This window comes from Balaenoptera musculus, chromosome 21, assembly GCF_009873245.2.
Source record: "Balaenoptera musculus isolate JJ_BM4_2016_0621 chromosome 21, mBalMus1.pri.v3, whole genome shotgun sequence".
Lineage (NCBI taxonomy): Eukaryota > Metazoa > Chordata > Mammalia > Artiodactyla > Balaenopteridae > Balaenoptera > Balaenoptera musculus.
The window spans coordinates 9,448,978-9,474,612 of NC_045805.1; the positions used below are offsets into that span (position 1 = coordinate 9,448,978).

At 36.8% G+C, this 25,635-nt stretch overlaps 1 protein-coding gene across 1 annotated transcript in view; it reads left to right on the forward strand.

The window, feature by feature from the left end:
- Positions 1-25,635, forward strand: part of CSMD1 (CUB and Sushi multiple domains 1) — a 1,821,542-nt gene that overhangs the window by 1,282,819 nt on the left and 513,088 nt on the right. Inside the window, exon 8 of the mRNA XM_036838958.1 lies at positions 17,672-17,759. Within this exon, the coding sequence (XP_036694853.1) occupies positions 17,672-17,759 (88 nt within the window). The remainder of the gene's footprint in view (positions 1-17,671; positions 17,760-25,635) is intronic.

A 25,635-nucleotide genomic window follows, 5' to 3' on the forward strand; every position in this document is an offset into this window, starting at 1 on the left:
CTCCAACCAGCACTGTTGACCTAGGACTTGACCTTTCGATAATAAAATGGTTACAGCAGCACATATGTAAAAGCTAGTACTACACATCGTGGCCTTTTAAAATTGCCTAAGTACTTTTAATCTTGCAGTATCTTTTTGCATTTTTATTAGGTTAGTTTTCTCTACTGAGAACCTTAAGAAAAAATCTTGCTAATTTTCTCCTGGTAATGATGAAAACAATAATAACAAAATCTGAAGGAAAAATACTTGCATTCTTATATAAATAACGAGAAATGAATGGTGAATTTACCCGTGGTTATAGAATCAGTATTCTCTCTCTACATGTGCAATTTGTAACTTAAGGGCTACTGAGCTGCAGTTTGGAAGGACAGGAAGAGGCATCTCTCCATGAGTGGTTATGTTTTTGGTCTAGCATAGATGAAGCCAGGTTATCTTTGGAGCAGGGGAGAATTCAAGTTTTTAAGATAGGTTAAGTATTTCAGGACACTTGTTTACCTGCTAGCGCCTAAGGCAGAAAAATCTCAAATTGCTTCAAGATAAATCCTTTGAGAGTCTTTTACTTACTCAAGAGCTGTACCTAGAACATTTCCTTTGAACAGTTAAATTCCCTCCGTCCACCTGAGGGCTTCAATCTCTCATTATTCCGAACTTGCTAAAATCAGCAATAATGTCCAGTGTTGCCAAACCAGTGGATATGTTTTAATCTTCTATTTACTTGGCTTCTTAGCATTGTTTCAAACAATTTTCATCCTGGAAAAATTCTCTTATCTTACCTCCCCCGGCACTACAGGCTGCTGCCTTGAGTTCTCCTTCTGAGTTCCCTGGCTGTTTTATCTGCCTGTTCTTGACCTCAAGATGTTCAAACTACTCCAGACTCAACTGGAGGCTGGCTTCTGTTGTTTCTCAGATCAGTCATCAGCTAAGCTATATTGTTTTCCGACTGTGTGCTGGTCTCTGTACAGATTCTGGGGATAGAATAATGAACAAGACAGAAAATTCTGTACCACAAGGGACTTACATTATGTAAGGGGCTTACATTGTGTCCCAAATAAATAACTAATATAATTTCTGATCGTGTTAAGTGCTTTCAAGAAAATAAAATGAGCACTGGGAGAGAGAACGGTTTGGAGAGGCTGCTGCTTTAGCTAGGGTGCTCATGGAAGGCTTCTCAGGGGAGGTGACCTTGCGCTGATCTCCTTGTGCTGAGAAGGCAGGAATATGAAGATGTGGCTGAAGGGTATTTCAGGCAGAAGGAGCAGCACATGCCAAGAAGCGTGCTTGGCACCACTTAAGGGTGAGACAGAGTGATCGAATCTCATTCTAGATCCCATCGATGGTTTCCTTGATTTTAAATATCACCTGTATAAAAAAAGTCCCATGCTTCTGTAATACATCACTTCTCCTGATCCAACAGACAAGCTGACCTGTCCCTTGGGCTGTCTGTTGGCATCTTCAATGTAACAGATCAAAAATGGAATGTTTCCCCTTCCGAGCTTAATCTGTTCTCCTCTTGCATTCCACACCACTGTAAATGATAGGTCCCTTCTGACAGATAACTCCCTTTTCCCCAGGCCTTATGACCTAACCAATCACAAAGTCATTTCCTTTTTATCTCCAACACAGTGAAAATCTGTATGCTGCTCTCTATCTCCCAGTCACCTGCCCGTCCAAGCCGCCACCATCGTTTGTGTGGATTACATCAAAGCTTCCTCCCTCTGTCTGCCCAGTCCTCTGGGAGGAGCCAAGCGAAGTATTTAACATAAGTCAGACCTTCTCACCTAAGCATCTTCAGTGGTTTCCCACTTGGTTGCTACTTCCTCTCAAGCTGCAGTGAAATGGGCAGCTTGGCCGCCTTTTTTCTGTTCTTTGAATGCCCCGATATCTTCCCAAGTCAAGCAAAAGCTTGACTTTTGCGGTTGACTGGCCAAGAGGGATATTATGTTCACTCTGCCCTTAGCTAACTCCAGTCGTGCTTTAATAAAGTTCCAGCTTAAGCGTCGTTCGCCTTCAGGGGCCAGCCCGTACCCCGTCCTAAATCTGATCCTCTCTCCCCTCTCTCCATTACTCTCTCTAATGCTATTCTGTTCTTTTCTCCATAGCACCTTTCCAATTTGTAACAGTGAGTACTGCCTTGGGGTTTTATTGTTTTGTGCTTTCTCTGTGAGGTCTTCCTGTTAAACCTCCCAGAGGCTAACACAGAGGCTCCCTGCCCTGGGTGTTCAATCAGTATGTTGCTGAGTGGATGGTGAATAACTAAATGGAATTGGCCACAATTAACTTGTTATTTCTGTTTCCAAGTGTTATTTCCATGGTGATTTTGATTACTCTAACATATCAAAAAACCAATCATTTGAATTGTTTGCTTCTTACGAATGAAAATGCAGAGTTTGTTCAAAAAATATGTTAACATCTCTTGCTGGCTTTTAAGCGTAACACAATAGCACTGTAAGAAACAAGTATAAATACTGTGAAAACAAAATTTCAAATCCACTTACTTCTAAGTTGAAAGGCACGATTTCCAATGTAACTGGCTTTGAGTTATGAGACGCTAAACCCTGTGTTTTTGAATGACAGTTCCAAATTTATATCTCTTAGCCTTTGCTTACACTATGCAAGTCATCTTTCTTTTTTTACTTTATGAAAAGTGCATGTTGCTTTCAGGTATAATATCATTTTACCTGTATCCTTTCTGTGTCTATCAGCGGTATTTTCCATTTCCCTAGTCTTTTGTAAAGTAAACTTGTGTAATAACTAACATCCCTCAATGAAATTTCCCTGAGGATGGGAACATAGAGACAGACTCATGAAACATTAGAGCTGAAAGAAAACACGGAAATAAATTAGCCCAAGGTATTTACAGCAGAAAGAGGAGAGGAACAAATACTGTTAGAAACAATCTTTTTTATTGAGGATTGCTTGGCGTATTGCAAAGCTAAGACACTAAATCTTCACAGCGATGTTGCATGGAGATATTTCAGATGAGAAGATGGAGGTTCATAAAGGCTCAACAGCAAGCTTGCCCAAGGTCCCCAGGCATTGAAAGCATCTCTGTTTAATCCCAGTTCTGCCACCCACCACACCTTGAAAGTCACTTAACCTTTCTGGACTTCACTCTCCAGAACTAAAAAATACAGGACTTGGACTGCATTATTTAATTTTCTCATCAATAAATTTCTGTGATTTTTCTAACAGGAGCCTTCTATCTTATTTTTCAGTTTGTATCCTCTAATAATGATACCTGACTGTTTTCCCTTTACCACAAATTATGTTGTGTCCTTTCAGCATGAAAGATGTTGCCAAATTAGCCTAAATACTATTCTTTTCACCATTTACCAAAGTTTGATTTTGTAAGTAAACATAAAAATGTTAAGTGTACTCTCATAGTATTTACCATTTAAGAAAGTGAAAAATCCAATTCAAAGTTTAAAGAAAACATTTCAAAATAAATATTTTTGACCATATATATATATATCTTCCTTGACTTACAATGGGGTTATGTCCTGATAAACCCATCACAAGTTGAAAATATGGTTAAGTAGAAATGCATTTGATGCACCTAACCTACTGAACATCATGGCTTAACCCAGCCTACCTTCAACATGCTCAGAACACTAGCCTTGGGCAAAACCATCCAACAGAAAGCCTATTTTACAGTAAAGTGTTGAATATCTCATGTCATTTGCTGAATAAGGTACTGAAAGTGAAAAAACAGAACGAATGTCTGTGTCTAGAATGGTTCTAAGTACGTGGGCAGTTAGTTGACCCTCATGATTGCGTGGCTGACTGGGAGCTGAGGCTGCTGCCACCGACCAGCATCATGAGAGGTGATCTGCCCACATATCACTAGCCCAGAAAAGATCAAAATTCAAAGTGTGGTTTCTACTGAATGCGTATCTCTTTCACACCATTGTAAAGTCAAAAAATTGTCAGTCAAACAGTTGCCGAACCCAGGTCTGGCTGCTCGCCACTCGAAAGTCAATTTTCAATAGACGAGTGTTGGTAGGAAAGGAAAGGCTGCTTTATTTCAGAGCCCGGCGACCTCGGGAGAGGGTGGACTCCTGTCTGAGAACCAACTCCCGATTGCTGCTCAGGGGATAGGGGCTTTTTTTAAAGGGGAGTTTCAGGGTTGTATAGGTGGAGGGCGGGAGCAGAACAGCGTAGTCAGTTCTGACAGTCATCTTGAAGTCAGCAATGTGGTGGTCTGATCAGCATCACCTTGGTTGTTTTAAGTACAGTTAATCTTTCGTTCCAGGGTTTGTTCCCATTTCTTTGAGTCCAGTTCTCAGAACTATATGAAGTGGAGTAGCTTATGTCATGGCTTCAATTTGGTCATCACGTAGTCATCCTCCTCGCCCTGGTGGAGGCTTCAGTATCTGCAAAACAGCTCACAGGATATGGCTCAGAATATTATCTAGAGCCCTTAAGGAGGAACTAAAGGTTCTTGACTATGCTTAATGACTAAACTATTATCATTTGGTCTCCTTTGACTGTTTTCCTTTGTTTCTGCATTCTGTCACTTCTCTGATTAAACTTATTCTTTGGCTAAAGTTTTTCCACAGACAAAAGGCAGGCTAAAAAAAAAAAAAAAAGGCAGGCTGAGGACATGGCAGGGCAAGGACCATAGGGTCCTGCTCCGTTTCAAAACCAGTTGTAAGTTGGGGACCATCTGTAGTGTGTATTTTAAGTTTCAGATTATAACTACATGTAACTAAACACATGCACATGTACATACACATAATGAAGATATCTGAATGTCATGTGAAATGCATACGTGAAATAAGTGAGACTCTACTTCTCATTAAGAATTTATAAGGGAAAAGAATCTGAAAAAGTATATGTGTATACTATATATATATATATATATATATATATATATATAATTGAATATATATATAATTAAATATATATAATTTAATCACTTTACACAACGTTGTAAATCAACTATACGTCAATTAAAAAAAAGAGGAATCTCAGTCAAAAGCATCTTCATAGTTTGACATCTGCCTCAGTTCCTGACTTGGGTTCTCCGTATTTCTCAGTATAACTCCTTCCCCTTTAGAGCAATTTCTACTGTGTTCTTTGAACGCTCCATATCCACTCTGACCTCCATGCCTTTGCTCACACAGTTCCCTTGCCTGGGGTGCCCCCTCTCCACCAGCCCCTCAACTCCTCTCTACGTACCAGAATTCATCTATCCCTTGAGACTTTCAAGTCCTTCAAGAAAAGTTTAGAGTTATTATCTTCTTTCCTTTACTTCCCCCTCCTTAATCCCTCCATCATTCTCTTCCTTTTCCTCCTTTCCTTGTGGTCCCTCCTCCTTTTCTTCCTCCTCCTTTTATTTATTTATTTTATTTTATTTTTTATTTTATTTTTTAAAGACCATTTTTAGAGCAGTTTTACAACTAAACTGAGAGGGAGGTACAGAGATTTTTCACATATTCCCTGTGCCCATACATGCACCGCCTCCCCCATTATCAACACCCCCACCAGATGGTGCATTTGTTACCAAGGGTGAACCTACCTGGACACGTCATCATTACCCAAAGTCTGTAGTCTACATTGGGGTTCACTCTTGGTGGTGTACATTCTGTGGTTTGGACAAATGTATAATGACATTTATCCACCATTATAGCATCACACAGAGTAGTTTCACTGCCCTAAAAGCCGTCTGTGCTCTGCCCATTCATCTCCTCTCTAACCCCCCGAACCCTGGCAACCACTGATGTTTCACTGTCTCCATAGTTTTGTGTCTTCCAGAATGTCATATAGGTAGGTGAAAGTGTATAGTACATTTGTCCCTTGGTATCCATGGGGGATTGGTTCCAGGACCCCGCCATGTATGCTAAAATCTATTCATGCTCAAGTCCCATAGTTGGCCCTCTGATATCCACGGATCCTGCATCTGCAGATTCAGCCAACCTCAGATTGTGTATTAAATTTGCCATCTGAGGTTGGTTGAAAAGTACAGATGTGGAACCCACAGATTCGAAGGGATAACTGTATATTTATTCAAAAAAAACTTCCACATACAGGTGGACCCCTAAAAGTGGACCTACACAGTTCAAACCCAAGGGTCAACTGTATGTAGTAGACATTTCAGATTGGCTTCTTTCATTAGTCATATACATTTAAGTTCCCTCCATGTCTTTTCATGGCTTTTTAAATTCATGAATAATATTCCATTCTTTGGAGTACTACAATTAATTTATCTATTTACTTACTGAAGGGCATCTTGGTGGCTTCCAAGTTTTGGCAATTATGAATAAAGTTATTATACATATATGTGTGCAGGTTTTTGTTTGGACATAAGTTTTCAGCTCCTTTGGGTATATACCAAGGAGCACAGTTGCTGGATCGTATGGTAAGAGTGTTTATTTTTTTATTTATTTATTTATTTTTTTAAAGCACTTTTCTTTTTTATAGCTACTTTATTTATTTATTTTATTTTATTTTTGGCTGTGTTGGGTCTTCGGTTCATGCGAGGGCTTTCTCTAGTTGAGGCAAGTGGGGGCCACTCTTCATCGCGGTGCGGGGACCGCTCTTCATCGCGGTGCGCGGGCCTTTCACTATCGCGGCCCCTCCCGTTGCGGGGCACAGGCTCCAGACGCGCAGGCTCAGTAGTTGTGGCTCATGGGCCCAGCCGCTCCATGGCATGTGGGATCTTCCCAGACCAGGGCTCGAACCCGTGTCCCCTGCATTAGCAGGCAGATTCTCAACCACTGCGCCACCAGGGAAGCCCAAGAGTGTTTATTTTTATAAGAAACCACAAATTTTCATCTGAAGTGATTGCACCATCCTGCATCCCCACCAGCAATGATGAAAGTTCCTGTTGCTCCACATCCTCACCAGCATTTGATGTTGTCAGTGTTCAGGATGTTGGCTACTTTTCTTTATTTTTGATAACTTAAAAAAATTAGATTCTTTTGGTTACCAGAATCACTTAAGGAGAAGAGTGTCCTTGTTAGGACGAATTATGTACTAAAATTAGGGAGCCATGATTACTGGGACTGGTTACTTTCTTAGTGTTTCCCTCAAGAGCTAAGACGTGATGGACAGAGGTGTATGGGCTCCTTTCTGAAAGGCTGCTCCATCTCCTCTCAGTACCAGCAGGCCTGTGAGCCCACCCCTGCATGTCCAGCTGCTCCGCTCCCCCTCTGAGCCTCTGCTCCTCCTACTCTCCCTTGGCTGACTGTGTCACCTAACGCCTGCAGACTGCATCGTGGTACCCTTTCAAACACAGCTTTCTCCACTGACTGCCTCCTGTCTTTTATACATCAGAGCTACAGCTCTCAAAAAAGTCAGTGCTAAGGGCCCAGATATATATTTTTTAAATGCAAATCCATAAGTTATTTTCACGGGAAGCATGGCCTGATTTGGGCAAGATACCCACTGTTGGCCCACACTGGTAGACAAGGAAGGCGAGAAAGGTCGTAGCTGGACTTTGGGCTGGGAGGTTTCCCAGAGGAAGGCATGTGGGCAGGAGGACATGGAAAAGAAGATCTCTGTTTCACTTTCACATGTGTTTTTTTGTGTTTAAAGAACCTATTTTCATTGTAGAGCATTATGATAAGACAAAAAATAAATACAAAATACAACCACTACTTACACCTTACAGTTTTACATTTGTCACTTACAACTTCCTTGAAAGACCCCCTCTTGGCTGAGAGTAAAAAAGTGGATTAATATAGTAAGAATGATATGGGCCCTGAAGATTTATCAGCTAAATAAATAGGATATGCAAACTAACCTTCCAACTCCACTTTCCTCCTTTCTCAAACAGAAAAAGTAACAGTTCCCTCACAGAGATTTTGTGAGGATTAAATTATGTAACAAATATGAAAAGACCTGCCATAATACATCACATGCCATGATTCCCTTCTTTCTTTTATTAATATTGCATAATTCCTTATACAAACTAAATTTCACACATTTTTGTAGAAATGAATAGAATACTAATTAATATTAGATTCTTACTCTTTTAATATTTGCAGATCTACAGCTCGATGCTTTGTGTCCACCTAGAGAGGTGGGATAGGGAGGGTGGAGGGAGACGCAAGGAGGGCATATGAGGATATATGTATACATATAGCTGATTCACTTTGTTATACAGCAGAAACTAACACACCATTGTAAAGCAATTATACTCCAATAAAGATGTTAAAAAATATATATTTGCAGATCTATAATAATGAGGAACACAGGAAAAGCAGTGTGATATATTCAGTTGAGACCATATAAATAAAAATTATAGCGTGACTTTAAGTAATTTATAGTTTTTACAGTGATTTTTAATATCTATGATCTCGGCACTAGAGGTGATATGCCATTATGTCTTTAAAGAGCTATAGTTAATAATTTATAATGTGTAAAATTGAAACATTATGCACATATTATATCATTGTGTACTAATTATTATTTCTTCCAAATACCTTGCAGCTGTGTGTTTTCAAAATGGCCATCAGCATTCTGCAAGAATTGTTTTATAATAGTCAAAAAATCATCTGTTTCTTAATTACACATTTGCAAAACATCTGAATAAGGTACAGAGTGAAATTACAAACACAGATTTTGATTTAATGAGAATTTTAGGAGTGACCATATCAATTTGATTTACTGATATATTATTAATTTTAAACTATGAGTATCACAAAAATTCTCAGAGAATTTAACATTTCTGCCCTGCTAGAATACATAAAGAAGAACTAAGCATTCTCTTATTGTATAGTATCCCTGTAAACAAATATTAATAAAAGTATGTTATAAAAATATATATGATAGACAAATCATTCATATTAAATATTATTAATTTAATAATGTTAATATTTATATATTTTAACTGTTTTGTGTAAGCAAATAATAGTTATTAATTTAATAATGTTAATATTTATATATTTTAACTATTCTGTATAAGCAAATAATAGTTATTAATATATATTTGGTTGACTATATATATTTAATATTTATTTAAATTAATTTAAATTTTAAAAATTATTTAATAACATATGAATACATATGTAATGTATGTATAAGTGAAAAAATAAATATATACATAAAGTATATGATACATGCTGACATCATTTATATTTACTGTATTAGAATGTACTTAAATACAAGCTTCTGAAATCACTTATAAACTATTATGATAAAAACTTTCTATGGGTACTCATTACTTAGATAATTAATATTTCCTATTTTTTAAATCTACTAATTGACAAGTAAGGTTTTAGAATTTAAATGTATTACCTCTAAAATAAAATACTTAAATATCTGATATTTAAATATAAAGTAATTATATATATATGTATAATCCTGAAATCAATTTTACTGTACACTGACTTTGAGATATTTTTCCCCCTTTCTCTCATGTTTCAAGGTTATTAGACTAGTACTTTAGATCCTATGCAAAGTAGTAATATAAATTGACCTGGTCAAATGCTATCTTTACTGTTAGAAGACCATGAATAATTAGGTATCCTGCAAGACATCTCTGAATAGGCCCTAAAAATTATTCATGAATCCTGAGTCCAGAGTCCTTAAATTCTCACAAAGAGACTAGAGCGGAAGTGACAGGCTGTGATACCTCAAGCTAAGGCAGCTTAGTCCCTGGGTGACAGTCACTCTGCATTTGTGGGGGCCAGTGGAGGTCCGAGACATCTCTTTTGGGTGCTGCCAGGATACATCCAAGTAAACATCTTCAAGGACGGTATGTAATCGGACAGCTAAAAGGACAACTCAGGGATCTTGTAAAAATTTCAGTGCTGTGAATTTATACTGATTTTGTACTAACATATTCTTATATTTCGTTTTATTTGGATACCAAATAAACATCTTGGTTTAACTTGAAGATACATAAAGAAAATAATTCCTCTTTGAATATTTGCTGCCATGGTGATTTTAGCAGTTGGAGGATAATTATTAATGTTATAGCCCTTATAAGAAATCTACTTGTTTTTTGCCTCTGTCAGAAAAAAAAAATCAATAAGAGGCAATGGTAAAGAAAAGTAAAAGCTTAATAGTGAGACAATTTGGAGTATTTAAAATTACCTGGACCATAAGATCCCTGCAGGTAGTAGTTGGAATAATGTTAGAAAGACAGGTTTTGAATGCCGGCCAAATAGTCTTTATTTGTTGTACAATAGAGAATCATTAATAATTTCTTGAAAGAGTTTCTCAATAGTGCATTTATTACATTAGTATAGTTTATTACGTTAAAAGCTAAAATATGATTTAAAAATAAATTACTGTAAACTAAGAGATAGTTTAAGACTATGGCCTTAGAATTGGAAATAAGTGAACGTGGATAAAATCAAGATATTAAAATTATTATAGTAGGCATTCAATTTCTAGTGTTTTAAAAGTCAGAGAATTAAAATATGTAATGATAAAAGAGAGAGAGTCCAGACAAAAATGTCTGGCATTGTATTAAATTAAACACTTGGAAAATCCATCCTAGACTCTCACACACAAGGCCAGTTGTTTGTGGGCTGTTTCATCCAAACAATGCACATCAAAGCAATGTGTTTTTAACAACTTATTTCTATGTAAACTATCCATTTTAAACCCTAATGTTGCGATAAGAATTTATTATCAAAACGTCAACAATTCTTGTTAACCTGTTTCTATAAAGCTTGTCAATATGTGCAAAAACAAAAACAAAACCAGTGACTGGTAAAGACTGCAAATATTCAGTAGAAAGAGAAAAGTACCCAAAATTCTGTTATGCATGTAAAAATGTCCCATGCGATGCCCTTTAAGTGAAAATAATCCTGTTATAGCTAAATGAAAGAAATTACTACAATATCAAAATGTTGTTGAAATGAACATTTAATCAGGTTACTAGTTTTTGAGGAAGGAGTAGTACGGATGCTTCATCCTTGCGGAGATAAAACCTCTTGCAAATCAGAAAGGGGAAATGCATTAAAAAGTAGGTGTTGCTTTTCATTTCAGTACAGCCTCAGTCCATTAAATGCTGAAGGAACAAATGTCAGTGTTGACTTATTTCAAACTGATTATAGCAGAAAAGCCTGAAGTTTACAGTATCCCCCAAACACATGCCTAGCATGGGTGTCTGTCATCTAAAGGTCATTGATAGAGTGGAGATATTGATATCAAGGAATTTCACCCAGAATGTGTTTTGTGTATCAACCTTCCTGACTGTTATGCAACTAGAAACATGTCACCTCTCTGAAGGTTTAAAATGATAAGAATTAGTCTCAAAAATTGATACAGCTGAAACATGTCTTCAGGTCTCTAAAGAAAGAAATGTCAACAGTAAAAATATGTTTTAATACAGCACAGGAGCAATTTCACTAAAAAATGTGTTTCTTTAAATGGTTTCTATTTTGGATTATTATTTCAAAGGTATATAAACTAAATTTTATTGTAAAATAATGGCATCTTACATGAAGATTTAATATTCAAGTCAATTCATTGTTTTAGTGCTCTGGAGGTGGCTCATGGCATCGTGTGGAAAGCCTGTGAATCCGGTCTTTTTACTGCAGGAAAACTACCACCAGATGGTGTTTGAACTAAAGCCTTATGGTTGGGACCGTATATTATATTCATTTTTAATATAAAAGGAATTTTATTATTAAGAATTTTAAAAAATTATTTTTAGAAGCCTCACTTCAATTTACAAACCCTTTAATATAAATGTCTCATTAGCTCATTGCAGGAAATGTAAGCAAAGGAACCTGGATTTTGTAATCAATTGAATGTAACTCTGTCCCCAGTTTCCTTTCCTGGAAAGTGGGTTTAACATTATCTCCTCATGGGATGGTTGTATGGATTCAGTTTAGAATGTGTGTAAATGATGCTTGGAGTTTCTAGCCAAGAGTAAATGTTTAATCTTACATTATCATCATCATCATCATCGTCATCATCACTATTCTTAGCACTTCATTTACAATGATTTCTGATTGTTTCAGTAATGTAAATGTTGTCTCCACTAATTTATTTGTTTATGGTCTCCTTTATCATAGAAGTAGTTGTTTATACTTCTTTTGTGTTAGTTGCTTCCTTTGCTAGGACACTAGTCTAGCTATATAATTCGTTAAAGAAAAAGTTCATTTTGAATTTGAATTGACAATCACAAGACATGTCCTCAGAGAACAGGATAATTTTGTTACTGAACCACATTTGGGTCCACTCACCTGCACGCAGTAAAGCCAATTTACTTACACCGGGTTGTGGTGAAGGAAAATGCAGTGTTTATTGCAGGGCACCAAGCAAGGAGTCCAGGCAGCTAGTGATTAAAAGGCCCGAACTCCCTGAAGTCTTTCATGGAAAGGTTTTTAAAAATGGGGTGAGGGGAGGTGGGTTGTGGGGTCCATGATCAGCTTGTGGACATTCTTCTGATTGGTTGGTGGTGAGGTAATCGGGAGTCAACATCATCAACCTTCTGGTTCCAACTGGTCTGGGGTCTATGTGCTTATGGGCAGCATGCAGTTAATTTCTCCCACCTGGTGGGGGTTTCGGTATCTGCAAAACAGCTCAAAGGACGTGGCTCAGAATATTTTTTATAACTCTTGAGGAGGAACTAAAAGTCCTTGACTTTGTTTAATGGCTAAAGTATTACTAGTTTGTCTTGCTTGACCATTTTCCTTTCTTCCTGTGTTTTCTCACTTCTCTGATTAAATTTATTATTTGGAACTTGGGGAAGGTCTTGGAGGCTAAAGTTTTCTACAGACAAGAAGAAGGCAGAGGACATGGGGGGATCTGTCCAGGGAAGGCCCAACAGGGTCCTGCTTGGTTACAATTCGATGGGAGAAGCATGTTCCTTACTGCTCTACATATCTCATAAGAAACTTGTGAGGGTCTAATGAGATAGTGTGAATCAGCATGCTTTGAAAAAGTCATTTGATTATATATACATTAATATAATTTACACATTTTAAATCTAAATTCATTCGAAGTCTTTTACAAACCATCTAATTTATATCTCTTCATCCACTTGCATAACTTTACACCTTGCTTTACTGTCAATGATGGGTCATTAATCTACCTATGGAATACTCCAGTTTTGATTTTAAATTCTAAGGTTTTGACTGCAGTTTCATATATTTATTAATATCTATGGCATATGTCCTGTGAGATTTGATGTGTAATTTGACAAAATTAGAGTTAAAATGATATTAAGCCCAGTGATTCCTCTCTTTTGAAAATGTTTTTCTGAGGCATTGGGATCCTGCTTGAAACAGATGGATCTCCATGATTCTTTGCAACTTTAAAGCTTCAGTTTTCAGAGAAGTTAATTGTTCATGATGCTGATGGAATAGGTAGTTGGGATTTGTGGAGCTCATTGTTTACTTGTGCATAACCTGTTTGTCACCATATTTTTTCTTTCATTATCCCATTATAAGCCTATCTCTGTTTCAGAAAATCAGCCATATTTTCTATACATCTCATCACTTTTTTGTTATCTTCTGCCGTCTGCAAGCTGTTCAGACTTACCTGTTTCATTCTGTGCTCTCAAAGAATTCCAACTAAGTACCCTTTTTTTGAATAAGTAGGCAACTTTGACATTACTTAAAAAAAGATCCAGAGTGTTTTGAGCTGATTTGCATGGGTACCTCCAATTTGTCATTTATTTTTAACTACTTTTCCATGTGAGAAAAACAGAAAAGCAGAATAGAAGTAGACCTTCCTAAGCCTTTCAGTTGTTTTTTAGACCAGCTTGGTACTCTAAAATAGTGCAGTGAGAACCACACTAGCATGGGCTACGTCTGATAGAAACAGTGACGGCCATTCAGCTTGAAGAAAATGGCTTCATTTGACACAGCAGTGACTGTTTTGCTTGAGGGAATGTGGGAGTCACATAACTGATGGGCGCAGAAAAAATACGGTGGAAGTAAGATTCTGCATTGGGGTTTGAACTTTTATTAAAACTAGAATCTTTTTAGAAAATAAATTTTAGAGACCTTTTAGCAGACCACTGAGTGCAGGTTGAGAAACCTGCCCTAGCACATGCTACAGACTGTGAAACTATGGAGTTGGAGAAAAAAGCAGTAGAAATATCAGACTGATGGCAGTTGATTTGGTGGTAGGTCATTACTATCTTTCTTTGCATTCAGCTAATTTTTTTTAAATTGGAATATAGTTGCTTTACACAGTTGTGTTAGTTTCTACTGTACAGCAAAGTGAGTCAGCCATACATATACATATATCCCCTTTTTTTTGGATTTCCTTTCTACTTAGGTCACCACAGAGCACCGAGTAGAGTTCCCTGTGCTATACAGGAGGTTCTCATTAGTTACCTATTTTGTATGTATTAGTGTATATATGTCAATCCCAATCTCCCAGTTCATCCCACCCCTGCCTTCCCTCTTGGCATCCATATGTCTGTTCTCTACATCTGTGTCTCTATTTCTGCTTTGGAAATAAGATCGTCTATACCATTTTTCTAGATTGCACATATATGCGTTAATGTATGATATTTCTTTTTCTTTCTGACTTACTTCACGCTGTGTGACAGTCTCTAGGTCCATCCATGTCTCTGCAAATGGCGCAATTTCATTCCTTTTTATGGCTGACAGTTAATTTTTTATAGTGACACGTGACTCCCTCTCATTTCCTTTGGTGTTTGTTCTATACATATTTTCTTTGTTGTGACCATGAAGATTACACATAAGATCCTAAATTTATGACAATGTGTCTTAAATTGATACCAACTTAACCTTAATCACGCACAAAAATTCACTCCTTTACAGTTTCCCCCAGCTGCTATTTGTCACAATTATGCTCTCTATATTGTGTACCTATTAACATAGATTTGTAATTATTTTATTTATTTGTCTTTTAAATCCTATAAAAATTAAGAAGTGGAGCTGTAAATCAAAATTACAATAATAGTTTGTTTTTTTTTAACTTTTTTCGCATATTTGCCTTTTCCAAAGAACTTTGTATTTTTATGTGGCTTTGAATTATTGTCCAGTGCCCCTTCATTTCAAGTTGAAAATGGACTCCTTTTAGAATTTTTTAATAGGACAAGTCTAGTCGTAATTCACTCCTCAGCTTTTGTTTTTCTGGGAATGTCTTAATGTTTCTGTCGTTTTTGAAAGGTAGTTTTGCTGGCTATAGAATTCTTGGTTGACAGTGTTGTTTCTTTCAGCACTTAAATGTATCACCCCACTGCCTTCTGGCCTAAAAGATTTCTGCTGAGAAATCAACTGATAATTTTATTGAGGATCTCTTGTTTGTAATGAGTTGCTTTTCTCCTTCTGCTTTCAAGATTCTTTCCTTATCTTTTGGTAGTTTGATTATGTGTCTCACTGTGAGTCTCTGAGTTTTTTCTACTTGGAGTTTATTGAGCTCCTTGGAATTGTATATCTGTGTCTTTTCTGAAATTTGAGAGGTGTACAACCATTATTTACTCAAATTCATATTTAAGATAGTTTTTAAAAAATCTTTGTCTAATAAGTCCAATTTGTGTATTTCTTCAGGGCCTAGTGCCAGGATTAATTTTGTTTCTTTGAATAGGCCATGTTCCCGTATTTTATTGCACGCCTCATGATGTTTGTTAAAAAGTTGGCATTTCAAAGAAAGAGCCACCTTTCCCAGTCTTGCGGAGTGGCGTGGGAGACTTTTACAAATTAGTGGGCCACTGAGCCTTGAGATCAGTCTGCGGTGAAGAAGTAAGGTCTTCTCAGGTCTTTACTGCTCACGTGTTCTGTCTGGGTCTGGGTATATGTTTGTGTGTTTCTCCCCCAGCTGCTTTAAAATATCCTGATTCTCCAAAGGGCCTCATTGGAGCCCCTTCTCAGGGTCTTTTGTATTCTGTAGTATTGCTCTGCCTGTATCTCTTGCCCACACCTGTCCGCTTGGCTGCAGCCCCCACGTAGTTTTTATAGCCAAGTGTCCACTGCTGTCTTATTGGCCTCCAGCTGCCATTCCCCAGCCTATGCCTGAGTCAGACAAGGCAGGAACTAGTCCTTCGACACCGGGCCCACAGACAGACCAGAACACTGTAAACAAGTTCCTCTTTGGTCCTCCTTCTCTGGTAGGGAACCAGGAAATGGGCCCCTTCCTCTCACCAGTGCCATGTCAGGGAAGGTGTGGGGCAAAAGCACGTAAAAATTCCCTGAAATTTTCCACTATTATGAACGTGGCTTTTTCTTCATTGGGCATTTGCCCAGTTGCTGTAGATCTTTGATTAGTTTCCAGGGTTCATACAAAGTTGTTTAGCCCGTAGTTATTTGTCTGATGTTTCCATGGGGGAACGAGGGCCTGGAGCTTCTATTCCACCATCTTCTAATTTCACTGCCCAACTTGCGGGATTATTTTTTTCAGTTGAGAACGTTAAATACTTAGGAAAGAAAATTTTATATTCTGGTAAGATTGGTATTTAATGAAGGGTTATATCCATATCACAGTTTCGTCCTAATTTAGCAATAAAAACTAAACCTTGCTATAATTATTAGTGCCTTTTTTATGCATAGTTTTAATTAAATGCTTAAGGATTTCAGTATCTACCCAGACTTTTTTTTCCTTCTTATGGTATTATTCAAAATATATGTGAACATATTTATATTTGTAAGAATGCTTTTCAGGTGCAAATAATAAAATCATGTATTCAAATGAGTTTGAATTGTAGGAAATATATGAATCATCCAACAGGATATTCAGAGCTAGTGTAGGTTTCTGAGTTGGTCAATGTTTCTGTCTCAACTATGGTATCAGGGGTCCTGGTTCTTGCTCAGTCTCTTCTATTCATGCTGTTGCCTCCATCTTTGAACTATAGCAAGATGGTACCAACAGTTACACATTTGAAATTCAAACATGGTAAGGTCCAGAGTGAAAAAGAGATGATCTCTATGAGCTAGCAGGAACGTCTCCCCAGAAACACTCCTGCCGGCTTCCTCTCAAGCATCATTGAACTGAATTGAGTCACAACCACCGTTGAACAAATTTCTGTAAAGAAAGAGGGAACTGCCTTGATTGGATTACACTAATTAGATAGAGTGGGATAGTTATTGGAGTAGCAGCCACTCTAACAAGCAAATGAATCCTTTAAAAACTATTCTGACTGTGCAACATCCCAGTAGGAGGAAAGGCTCTTTATAAAACAGATTCAAAAAATAAATCACATCTGCACAAGAAGACCATTACTTTTTTTACTTCAATGATAAGCACGCTTGAGGTTTAAGATATAATAGGTAATTTTATGTAAAATATCTCTTGTATAGATCTTTCTTTTGAATTTTTGAGATTTATTTTACTTATTTATATATACGTATATATTTTTTATACAGCAGGTTCTTGTATAGATCTTAATAGATAATTAACATCTCCATTTCATCCATGGGAATGAATGAAAGCTTTCTTCTATATAAGCTAAGATATTTATGGCATGATGCTCTTTTTTCCCATCATGCTATTGATTGTAACGTGTCATAAAGGTGATCATAATGAGAAAATGTTTTAAAATTAAATTTAGACTTCTTTAGTAGAGGAAAGAGTTCCAACCAAAGGCTGTTGGCATCCTGGGTAAGAAGTCTGTTTTTCAGGAATAAGAATAGGTTTATCTTAATCTAGCTAAACTATCTTAATTCTTAAAGAAATCACATGTTAAGGCATCAGCATTTAAGAAACAAATCTACCTAATGTAAACTTATTATCCGGATATTTTCTGAACAGCTACATGAAAGTGTAATAATGTTTCTTTCTATTACAGTAACTCAAGGAGGTGTTGCTTTGGTCTCTGACATGTGTCCAGATCCTGGGATTCCAGAAAACGGCAGAAGAACGGGTTCGGACTTCAGGTAGGAGATGAAGTAATTATTTCAATAACATGTTATTTTCTAACACATATATAATTTTATCTTGTAGTTTTAATTCTTTTTCCTTTTAATTTAAAGATACAATTTCTCAATTACTATGCATCTATAATATCTGTAGAATTCTAAAACATATTGTGCTGAAAAATTCCAGATACTCCAGAGTTTGTACCTTTCAGTATATAAGCCATTATTAAAAATTTAACTCTATATGGATATGATCAAAATTTGTCTCCAGGGGTTTTATTCTGTTTTTAATTTGCTACCTTCCCATATTCGAATGCATTTTTGTTAATGTTTTAAAAAGTAGATGGTACAAAAATTTAACTATAGCCTCATAATTATTTCATTAAATAAACTTTTATAATAATGATTGTGAGTGACAGTCAATGCAATTTATGACAGAAGATGTTATGATTCATTTCACTGCATTATGATTACCAGAGAATGCTTTACAGTTGTTACATTATGAATGTAGTAGTGATTATAATAGTGATTTTTTCTAGATTTTTGCATTCCTTTCAATTAGTTCAAGAAATTGAACATTTTCCAACTTACAAGATGGATACTAGTATTAGGAGTAAGCTGCAAAATCAAAGAGTAAAGGGGAGCAAGAAATATGTTTATCTTTCTTATAATCTCACTATTTTTGAGAAAGAAACAAGAAAAGATGTTTGTAGAGTTTAGCCTACTAAAGTGAGCTGAAAATTGAAAGAAAGTAGTGATACTATTAGAGAAGGAAGAAGAAATGTTATTCAGTGAAATTGGAGTAGCAGTGTTTTTTTTTAAAGGATAGAAAAATAATAAAATTGTCTGTAGGGTGGCTGTAATGAAGTAGGTAAAATGATATATAACTTTTTTACATGAAAAGGAAACAAAAGTGTATAGCTGTGCTACTGAAATACTTTTGACTTCATAGTAGTTTCTGTCATGTTGCAAATGGAATAGACAATTGGAATGTTTGCAGTTTAAATATCACAAACTTTGAGTGTACATTAAGGTGTTAGTATTTTAGTTCAAGTTCCTTTGGAGCAGAGCCTGAGATGGGGACTCTTATTCAAGTGGTTTTCGGAAAAGTGCCCTCTGGTTATGGGGAACAGAGAAAGCAGGATAGAATCAGAGTAGAAAGCTGAGCAGGAAGTTGATTTTAACTGGAGATTAGCTTCAGTCTCAATCTATGGGGAATTTCAGGGAACAAATCGTTTACATTTTGGGCTCACCACCCTTGCCTTTCATCATTGGCTTCCTCCATTTGGCTCAAGGAAGTTCCCCAGAGCAAGGGTGATTATGATTAGTTATTAGCACCCCAGGGGGTTTGTTGTGTCCAGTGGGTGTGGTGGTCAGCTAAGAAAGAAAACTACTGATTTCAAATGTAAAGTAGCTGTCAGTTGAAGGCATTCAAGAATTTGATGTCTTTTAAAATGATGCAAATAGATGAAATTTACACATTCTTGGCTAGAACCCATGGAGCTTTCTGTCCTATGTATTCCTTTCTTATCTCAAAAGTCACCTCCTACCAGAAAGTGTCCTTCAAACCTTGCTTCCCAAAAGCCTTACACATCCCTTCATTAGAGTTACAGCAGTGACTCTGCATTATGCATTTTGCACATCCATTTCTTCCACCCAACTTAAGCTTCTGCAGGACGGGGATAGTATCTTATTGTCTCTGCCTCATCAGTAACTGGAATAGTGCCTGGTGCAAAAGAACTCAAAGGGTGTTTGTCAAAGGCACTTGTGTATGAGGGGATTGCCCATCCAGCACTCTGTCATCCCTGAAACTCAGAAACCTCCTTGGTCTATGTGGCAGAGCTCTGTTTTAAAACAAAGCAAATTAAATTTTGCCTGACTATGCAAACTGTTCAAATTGCATCGTATGGTAAAGAGAGCCAGAGAAACTGTTTAATCTTCAAAAGTTAACAAGGAATTCAGAAACATTCAGGGCCAGTATCTGTTTAGCACAAGGGCAAGAACAGAAGATTTTATTAGTATCTGAGGTGAATATGCTGGCCTTTACTCTCATTCTTATAACAGCCTTATTCCTGCAGCTGTTTAACTCAGGATAAGCATTAGCCATTGGGGCTCTGTTGATGTGTCTGTGGGGAAAGCCAGCTGGGTGTGTGCATGGCGAGTCAAGAAAGGGAAAGAGTATCTCAGCTGAGACTTTCAGTCTTTCACTTTCTTAGTTTTCTGGGGAATCTCTGTGCTGTTTACATGTCTCCAAGTTTAAGGCAATCGAATAATATAAAGATCAAATTTTCTATAAAATTACATAAAAATGTAAATATTATTATTTCGCCATCTATGAGTGTGCAGTGTGTATATACCTATATGTATATATACAGAACTGTGATAAGCTAGTTTTATGAACTTTTTTTGTAGTTCCTACGACTTTTTTTTCATAGGACTTTCTTCCTAGATGATCCTGTCAACTACAAATAAAGACAGTTTTATTTTTTTCCTTTCAATCTGAATGTATTTTATTTATTTTTCTTTCCTGGAGGAGCTGGCTAGGACCTATATTACAAGGTTGAGTAGAATTGGTGAGACATTCTTGACTTATTCCTGATCTTAGGGGGAGAGCATTCTGATTTTCATCATTATGGAAAGGTATCTTTGGCCCATTAGTTGAAATGACATGTGGCTGTGCCTAGCATATAATAAGCTCACTGTAAACGTTCATGTTTTAAACAGAGAAAGGGGATGTTCTTAACTGTTTAAAGTCTTTTTGAGACTGGTTTTAATGAAAGGCAATTCAGTTCTTTCTAAATTCTGATAATCAAAATGAATGACTAACATATAATCCAAACTAATAACCAACATTGTCAAGAGGAGTGGATGGAATTCATTTGTAGTTAGCACTGTAATTATGTGTAATTTGGGGCTCTTTTTGTTTGAAAAGAGTATACTTTATTAGGTTGGTAAAATATTCCTCATCTGATTTTATTTATACTATTATTCTTGTTTCTTTGGAAATCTTTTGTTTTCCCTAGAAAATCTAAATATTCATTCCAGTATTATCTATAAAGAATTCTAAATAAATGAAGCCTAAAGTACAAAGCTTTCTTATTTGAATTTAGATCAATCCATGGACAATTTTCTGACAATTTTCTTCACCATCAGTTGCTCTCTTAAAGACAAAGTGTATTCATTAGAACTGAATATTAATGAATAGATTGATGGAGCAATTCAAATACAAATATATAAGGGATGGAGTTGGAGTAGAGATGGAGAATTTATGGATGGATACTGGCATTTATTATTCATCTGTTTCCTATGCTAGTAGGATATATAGCCTGTGTACAGGCAGATATAATTATCCCCATTTTGCAAATACAGCTGTTGAAATTCAGAATTTCAACATAATAAGATATCCAATCATGGTTAGAGCTGAGATTTGAAACTGGATCTTATTGACCTCAAACTTTGTAATAAGGTTTGACTTTAGTGGTTTGTAATAAGGAAAATGATAATGACTAAATGGTTTCACACCTACCATGCAGGACCCCTGGAGAGAGGTGTGCAGTGTGTGGACATCACAGAGCAGCCAAGTGAGGAGTCAGGATACGGTTGAAATCCGACCTTGAGGCCCAGTGTTCAGAGCCATGCCTTGTAGCCTGCGGTTGCCTCTGCTCAGCACAAGGGATGACTTGCCCTAACCGATTACTGAGAGGGGTGTCGCGTTCTCATTGGCTAGCAGCAGCCGTGCTACTCACTGCCAGACCTTACAGTTTTCTCCATGTGTGTTACGTAAATGTTATCTGTTTGTATACGCACTGCGTACATGCACGTGTTACAGATTCTCTATGTACATTTACAGTCCTAAGATACATCTCTAAAATCTTTTATCATATGTAACATGTAATAGGGACCTCCCTGATGTCTCTCCTTTCCTTTCATATGAACTGCCCTCACTAACCTTCATAGCCAAACCCCATTTAGCAGCAACCCTAGATTTAAACGAGCTGCAGTACCTATCCTAAAACTCCCTCCTCTTGAGACTGGCCACTGTACCCTCAGGGTCTGTCTTCCTGCTTTCCATCCCCAGTCACATTCTTCACCAAGGATGGTTTTCCTTCCTGCCCCACCTAGACCACCCATGATGGTTATTCTCAGTTGTTCTCATGATGGTTGTTCTCAGAGACACAAGTAGAGTAGGGCAGGCTAGTACAGAACAGATGAGCAGCCTGGAGAGGCCAGCTTGGGGAGTACTGGCAGATGCTCCGTGGTCCTGCCTGGGATTTATTTTTTGTAAGCTGGTGTGTGTCCCAGCCTTCTCTGCCCTCCTCCACCCGCACAGGTGGCTTCTATCTGCAGGACACTCCCACCTTGCTTCATCCCATGATTTCAACTTTCCTCAGCACTTTTGTGTTTGTGACACCCATTTCTGTTTCTATCATCATAGACTCATCTTAGAATGACAGAAACATCCATTTGTGTTAGATGTGTGTTTCTGTCATGTTAGATCATGAGGTCCCGAGGGAAAGAGGAAGGCTTATTGATTTTATTTCTCATTACCGGGCCCACCTCAGGGTAGACACTATTTTTCTGTTGAATTGCATTAAATTGAAGCTAACAAGCCTATCCCTAGGGATGTACAATCATAGCCTCATTAGTACTCCGCTAAACCAATTAAGTTTTAACACCCTTGGTCAGAGAATAGATCAATTATATTTTCTTAAAACATGACCTGTGCTCAAAATGGAATTTGGGAGTTGAAAGAGTGATAGTTAATGACTTCAAAACTAAATATTTAACTTATATTATTGACATTTATATATTACCATTCAAGTTAATAACTTCTGTTGCTATGTCTTAGCCCCCCTTTTTTCCCCAAGGGATCTTGTATAATACACTTTATGAAGTTAAGAGGTGCCAGGTGGAAGGAGAAACTGAGGTACATAATGGAAAACTACACAATCAGTGAGAAACAGAAAAAAATCTATAACCCAAGTCTCTTGATAAACTGATGCTCATTTCTACTAATTCCCACCTTCAACTGTGTTCTTTTTCTTGTGACACGCTGATGATTTTATGTACAGCTATTAAAATATTGCTGTGGTGCATTTTATTACTTCTCTGTTGTAGTTCCGTCTCAGTGACAAGAGAGCTACTGCCTCTTCTTACATGAAAATATTTAAGAACTGTACTTAGAGATTGTGTATAAACCAGGAAATAAGTATGGTGTTATTTTCCTTAAGAATTGATTTTTATTAAGTTCTTTCATTGAACTATTTTTTAAAGGATGGAGGAATGAGGGAAACACAGGTAAATTGTAAGCTACTGAAGGTTTTATTGTTGCAACGTTCAGGGTGTCAGTGAGAGAACATAGTCTTCTCCGTGGATGGGGAGAATGGTGGAGAGGTGTCTGGGTGGGGAGGGGGCTCTCCTTCCCTCCATCCTGTACATACACCTGCTTTCTTGGCTTGTTGGAATGTTTTTCTTGCTTCCTATTTTTTTCCACTTGCTATAATGGAAAAAATTCAATTATACTTTAAAGTTGGAGCAGATGTATTAATTGAAATTCTGATATTATATTTAATATCAGTTCTCTCCTTTAGCTCTTTATTTCTATGATTCTATTTATTTATGTTTTCCGTGATGTGTTGATACTGTCCATCTTCACAATATATAATAATAGCATAAGAGATACTTTACTCAATGCTGATCATGGATGACCCAGATCTTATAATGATCCAGCCTTCCCTTCCTTCCAGTCTTGGCGCCAGAGCCTCTTCCTGAACATAGTCTCTGAAACATGCTTTTCATTCACACCCCTCCCTCCCTCTATGCTTTCCTTGCTTTACTTTTGCTTCCCAGCACTGAGCAGGACCCAAGATAATATACCTGCCTGTGTTTACAGTGTTAACTTACTACACATAACACAGGTTTATGCTCTTTCTCCCACAAGCATGTAAGCTCTGTAAGGAATGGACTTGGTTTTGTTCATTGTTTCATTCCCAGTGCCCAGCGTAGTTCTCAGCTCATAGCAAGTGTTCAGTAAATATTTCTTAAGTCATTTCCTTCTATTTTATGTAAGAAATGCATGTATATTTACATATTGTGAGGCAATGGTAAGTGTTGTTTTGATATGCAAAATTTTGATTTACAGGTAAATTTTCAGGAATATAATTATTACAGAGAAATAAGCTACTACTTATTTCTTCTATATTCTGTATTAAGCACTGAATCCCTACTATTTGATAGTTTGTGTACATCATTGCTAATCATAATGACAGGAGGAAAATATAGATTTCATTATTACTATTATTAAGAGATTATTATATTATCTAGCCTGATTTTTTCCCCATCAATTAAAGAAATAATCAGTTTACTAATGAAAGGAGCCAAGTTTTGGGGTCTAGCATATGGCATGGTGATGATACGTAACAATGTTTTATTGTATACTTGACAGTTGTGAGAGGGTAGATCTTAAAACTTCTCACTGCATACAAAAAATGGTAACTGTGTGAGGTGATGGATACATTAGCTAACATTATTATAGTGATTATTTCACAATATATACATGTATCAAATCATCATGCTATATACCTTAAACTTATACAATGTTATAAGTCATTTATATCTCAACAGAGCTAGAAAAAAATAAATGAAACAAGTTAAAAATGTTTTAGAGTTCGAATTAAGTCCATATTTGGTGTTTTGTTAATAAGCAAAATTTGGGAACTATAATGGGAGCAACAGGAAATTTTAAAAACACTCAGGCTAGTTTCCTGTTGGAAAAGATTCACCTCCTATGACATAATCCCTTTGCACTCAGTGTTCCCAGGAGAACAGTCAAAGAACTGTCTTTTATTTTTTGGAACCCAAGCATTAGCTTATTTCTGGATGCAGTGTTGGGTCTGTAAATGATTTCTTTACTCACCTGCACAAGTGGAAAAAACAAGGTGAGGGCGACAGAGCATCCCTGCTAGGGTCTCCATATCAATAAAACAGGTTGGTGAGTGTAGACCTTTCCTAACACCCTGCATTTGGATTTTCAGCACCAAAGTCCCCTGACAGGCTCCAAAGTGTTTTTAGAATTTGAAAAATATTTAAGGAACGTAACGCTTTTCTATGCCTTTTACTGAATGCAAGCACTTCACTTTCACTATCACTAGGAAACTGAAGTAGTCTAGAAAAGATATTTGCCAGTGACTACTGCTCTTTCAAGGAGCATTGACTGTATTTTTAAGAACCACTTAATGAAATACCACAACCAATATTTTTCTGTTCACACTATTTGAAACCTTTACGTCCCTTTGAAAAAGGGCACACTGGGAATGTTTCAGATCTCATTTATCTGGCTAAAGCTGTTTCTGATAAGGAATCCACTGAGTAGAATTCATGGAATATTCTTCCTCTCTCTCCCAGTCTTTAAAGTATCTGTAATAGTAAATTAATTTTTGTCAAAATATAATATCCATTTAAATAGTTTTCTGGGAGAAAGCATACATCAATTTCTTAATTTCAAAATGCAATAATAAATAGTTGATTTTTTTTAATAACCCACATTATCATGACCATCAGAAATGGGATTTTAGGGATCCTTTAAATATTAACACTCTTTTAAATGACCTTCTTTAATACAGTTTGTTTCTCTGTTTCTTGGCTTCCTGACCTGTAAAAGAATGGGCAGAAATAGAAGATGATGATTTCTGTGGTCCATCAGAGCTGTAAAGCTCTGTGTCTCTTGATCATGTTTTTGCCATAGTCTAATAAGATTTTACACAAGTTCTATGAGGCTCCCTTTCAGTTCTGATGCACTTGACCCTTGCTGAGAATTGCTGGTTTAGAGACTTTCTATGTTTCCATATTTACATTCTACGGTAGCTAGTTAGTTAATAGAGAGGGTAATTTGTTA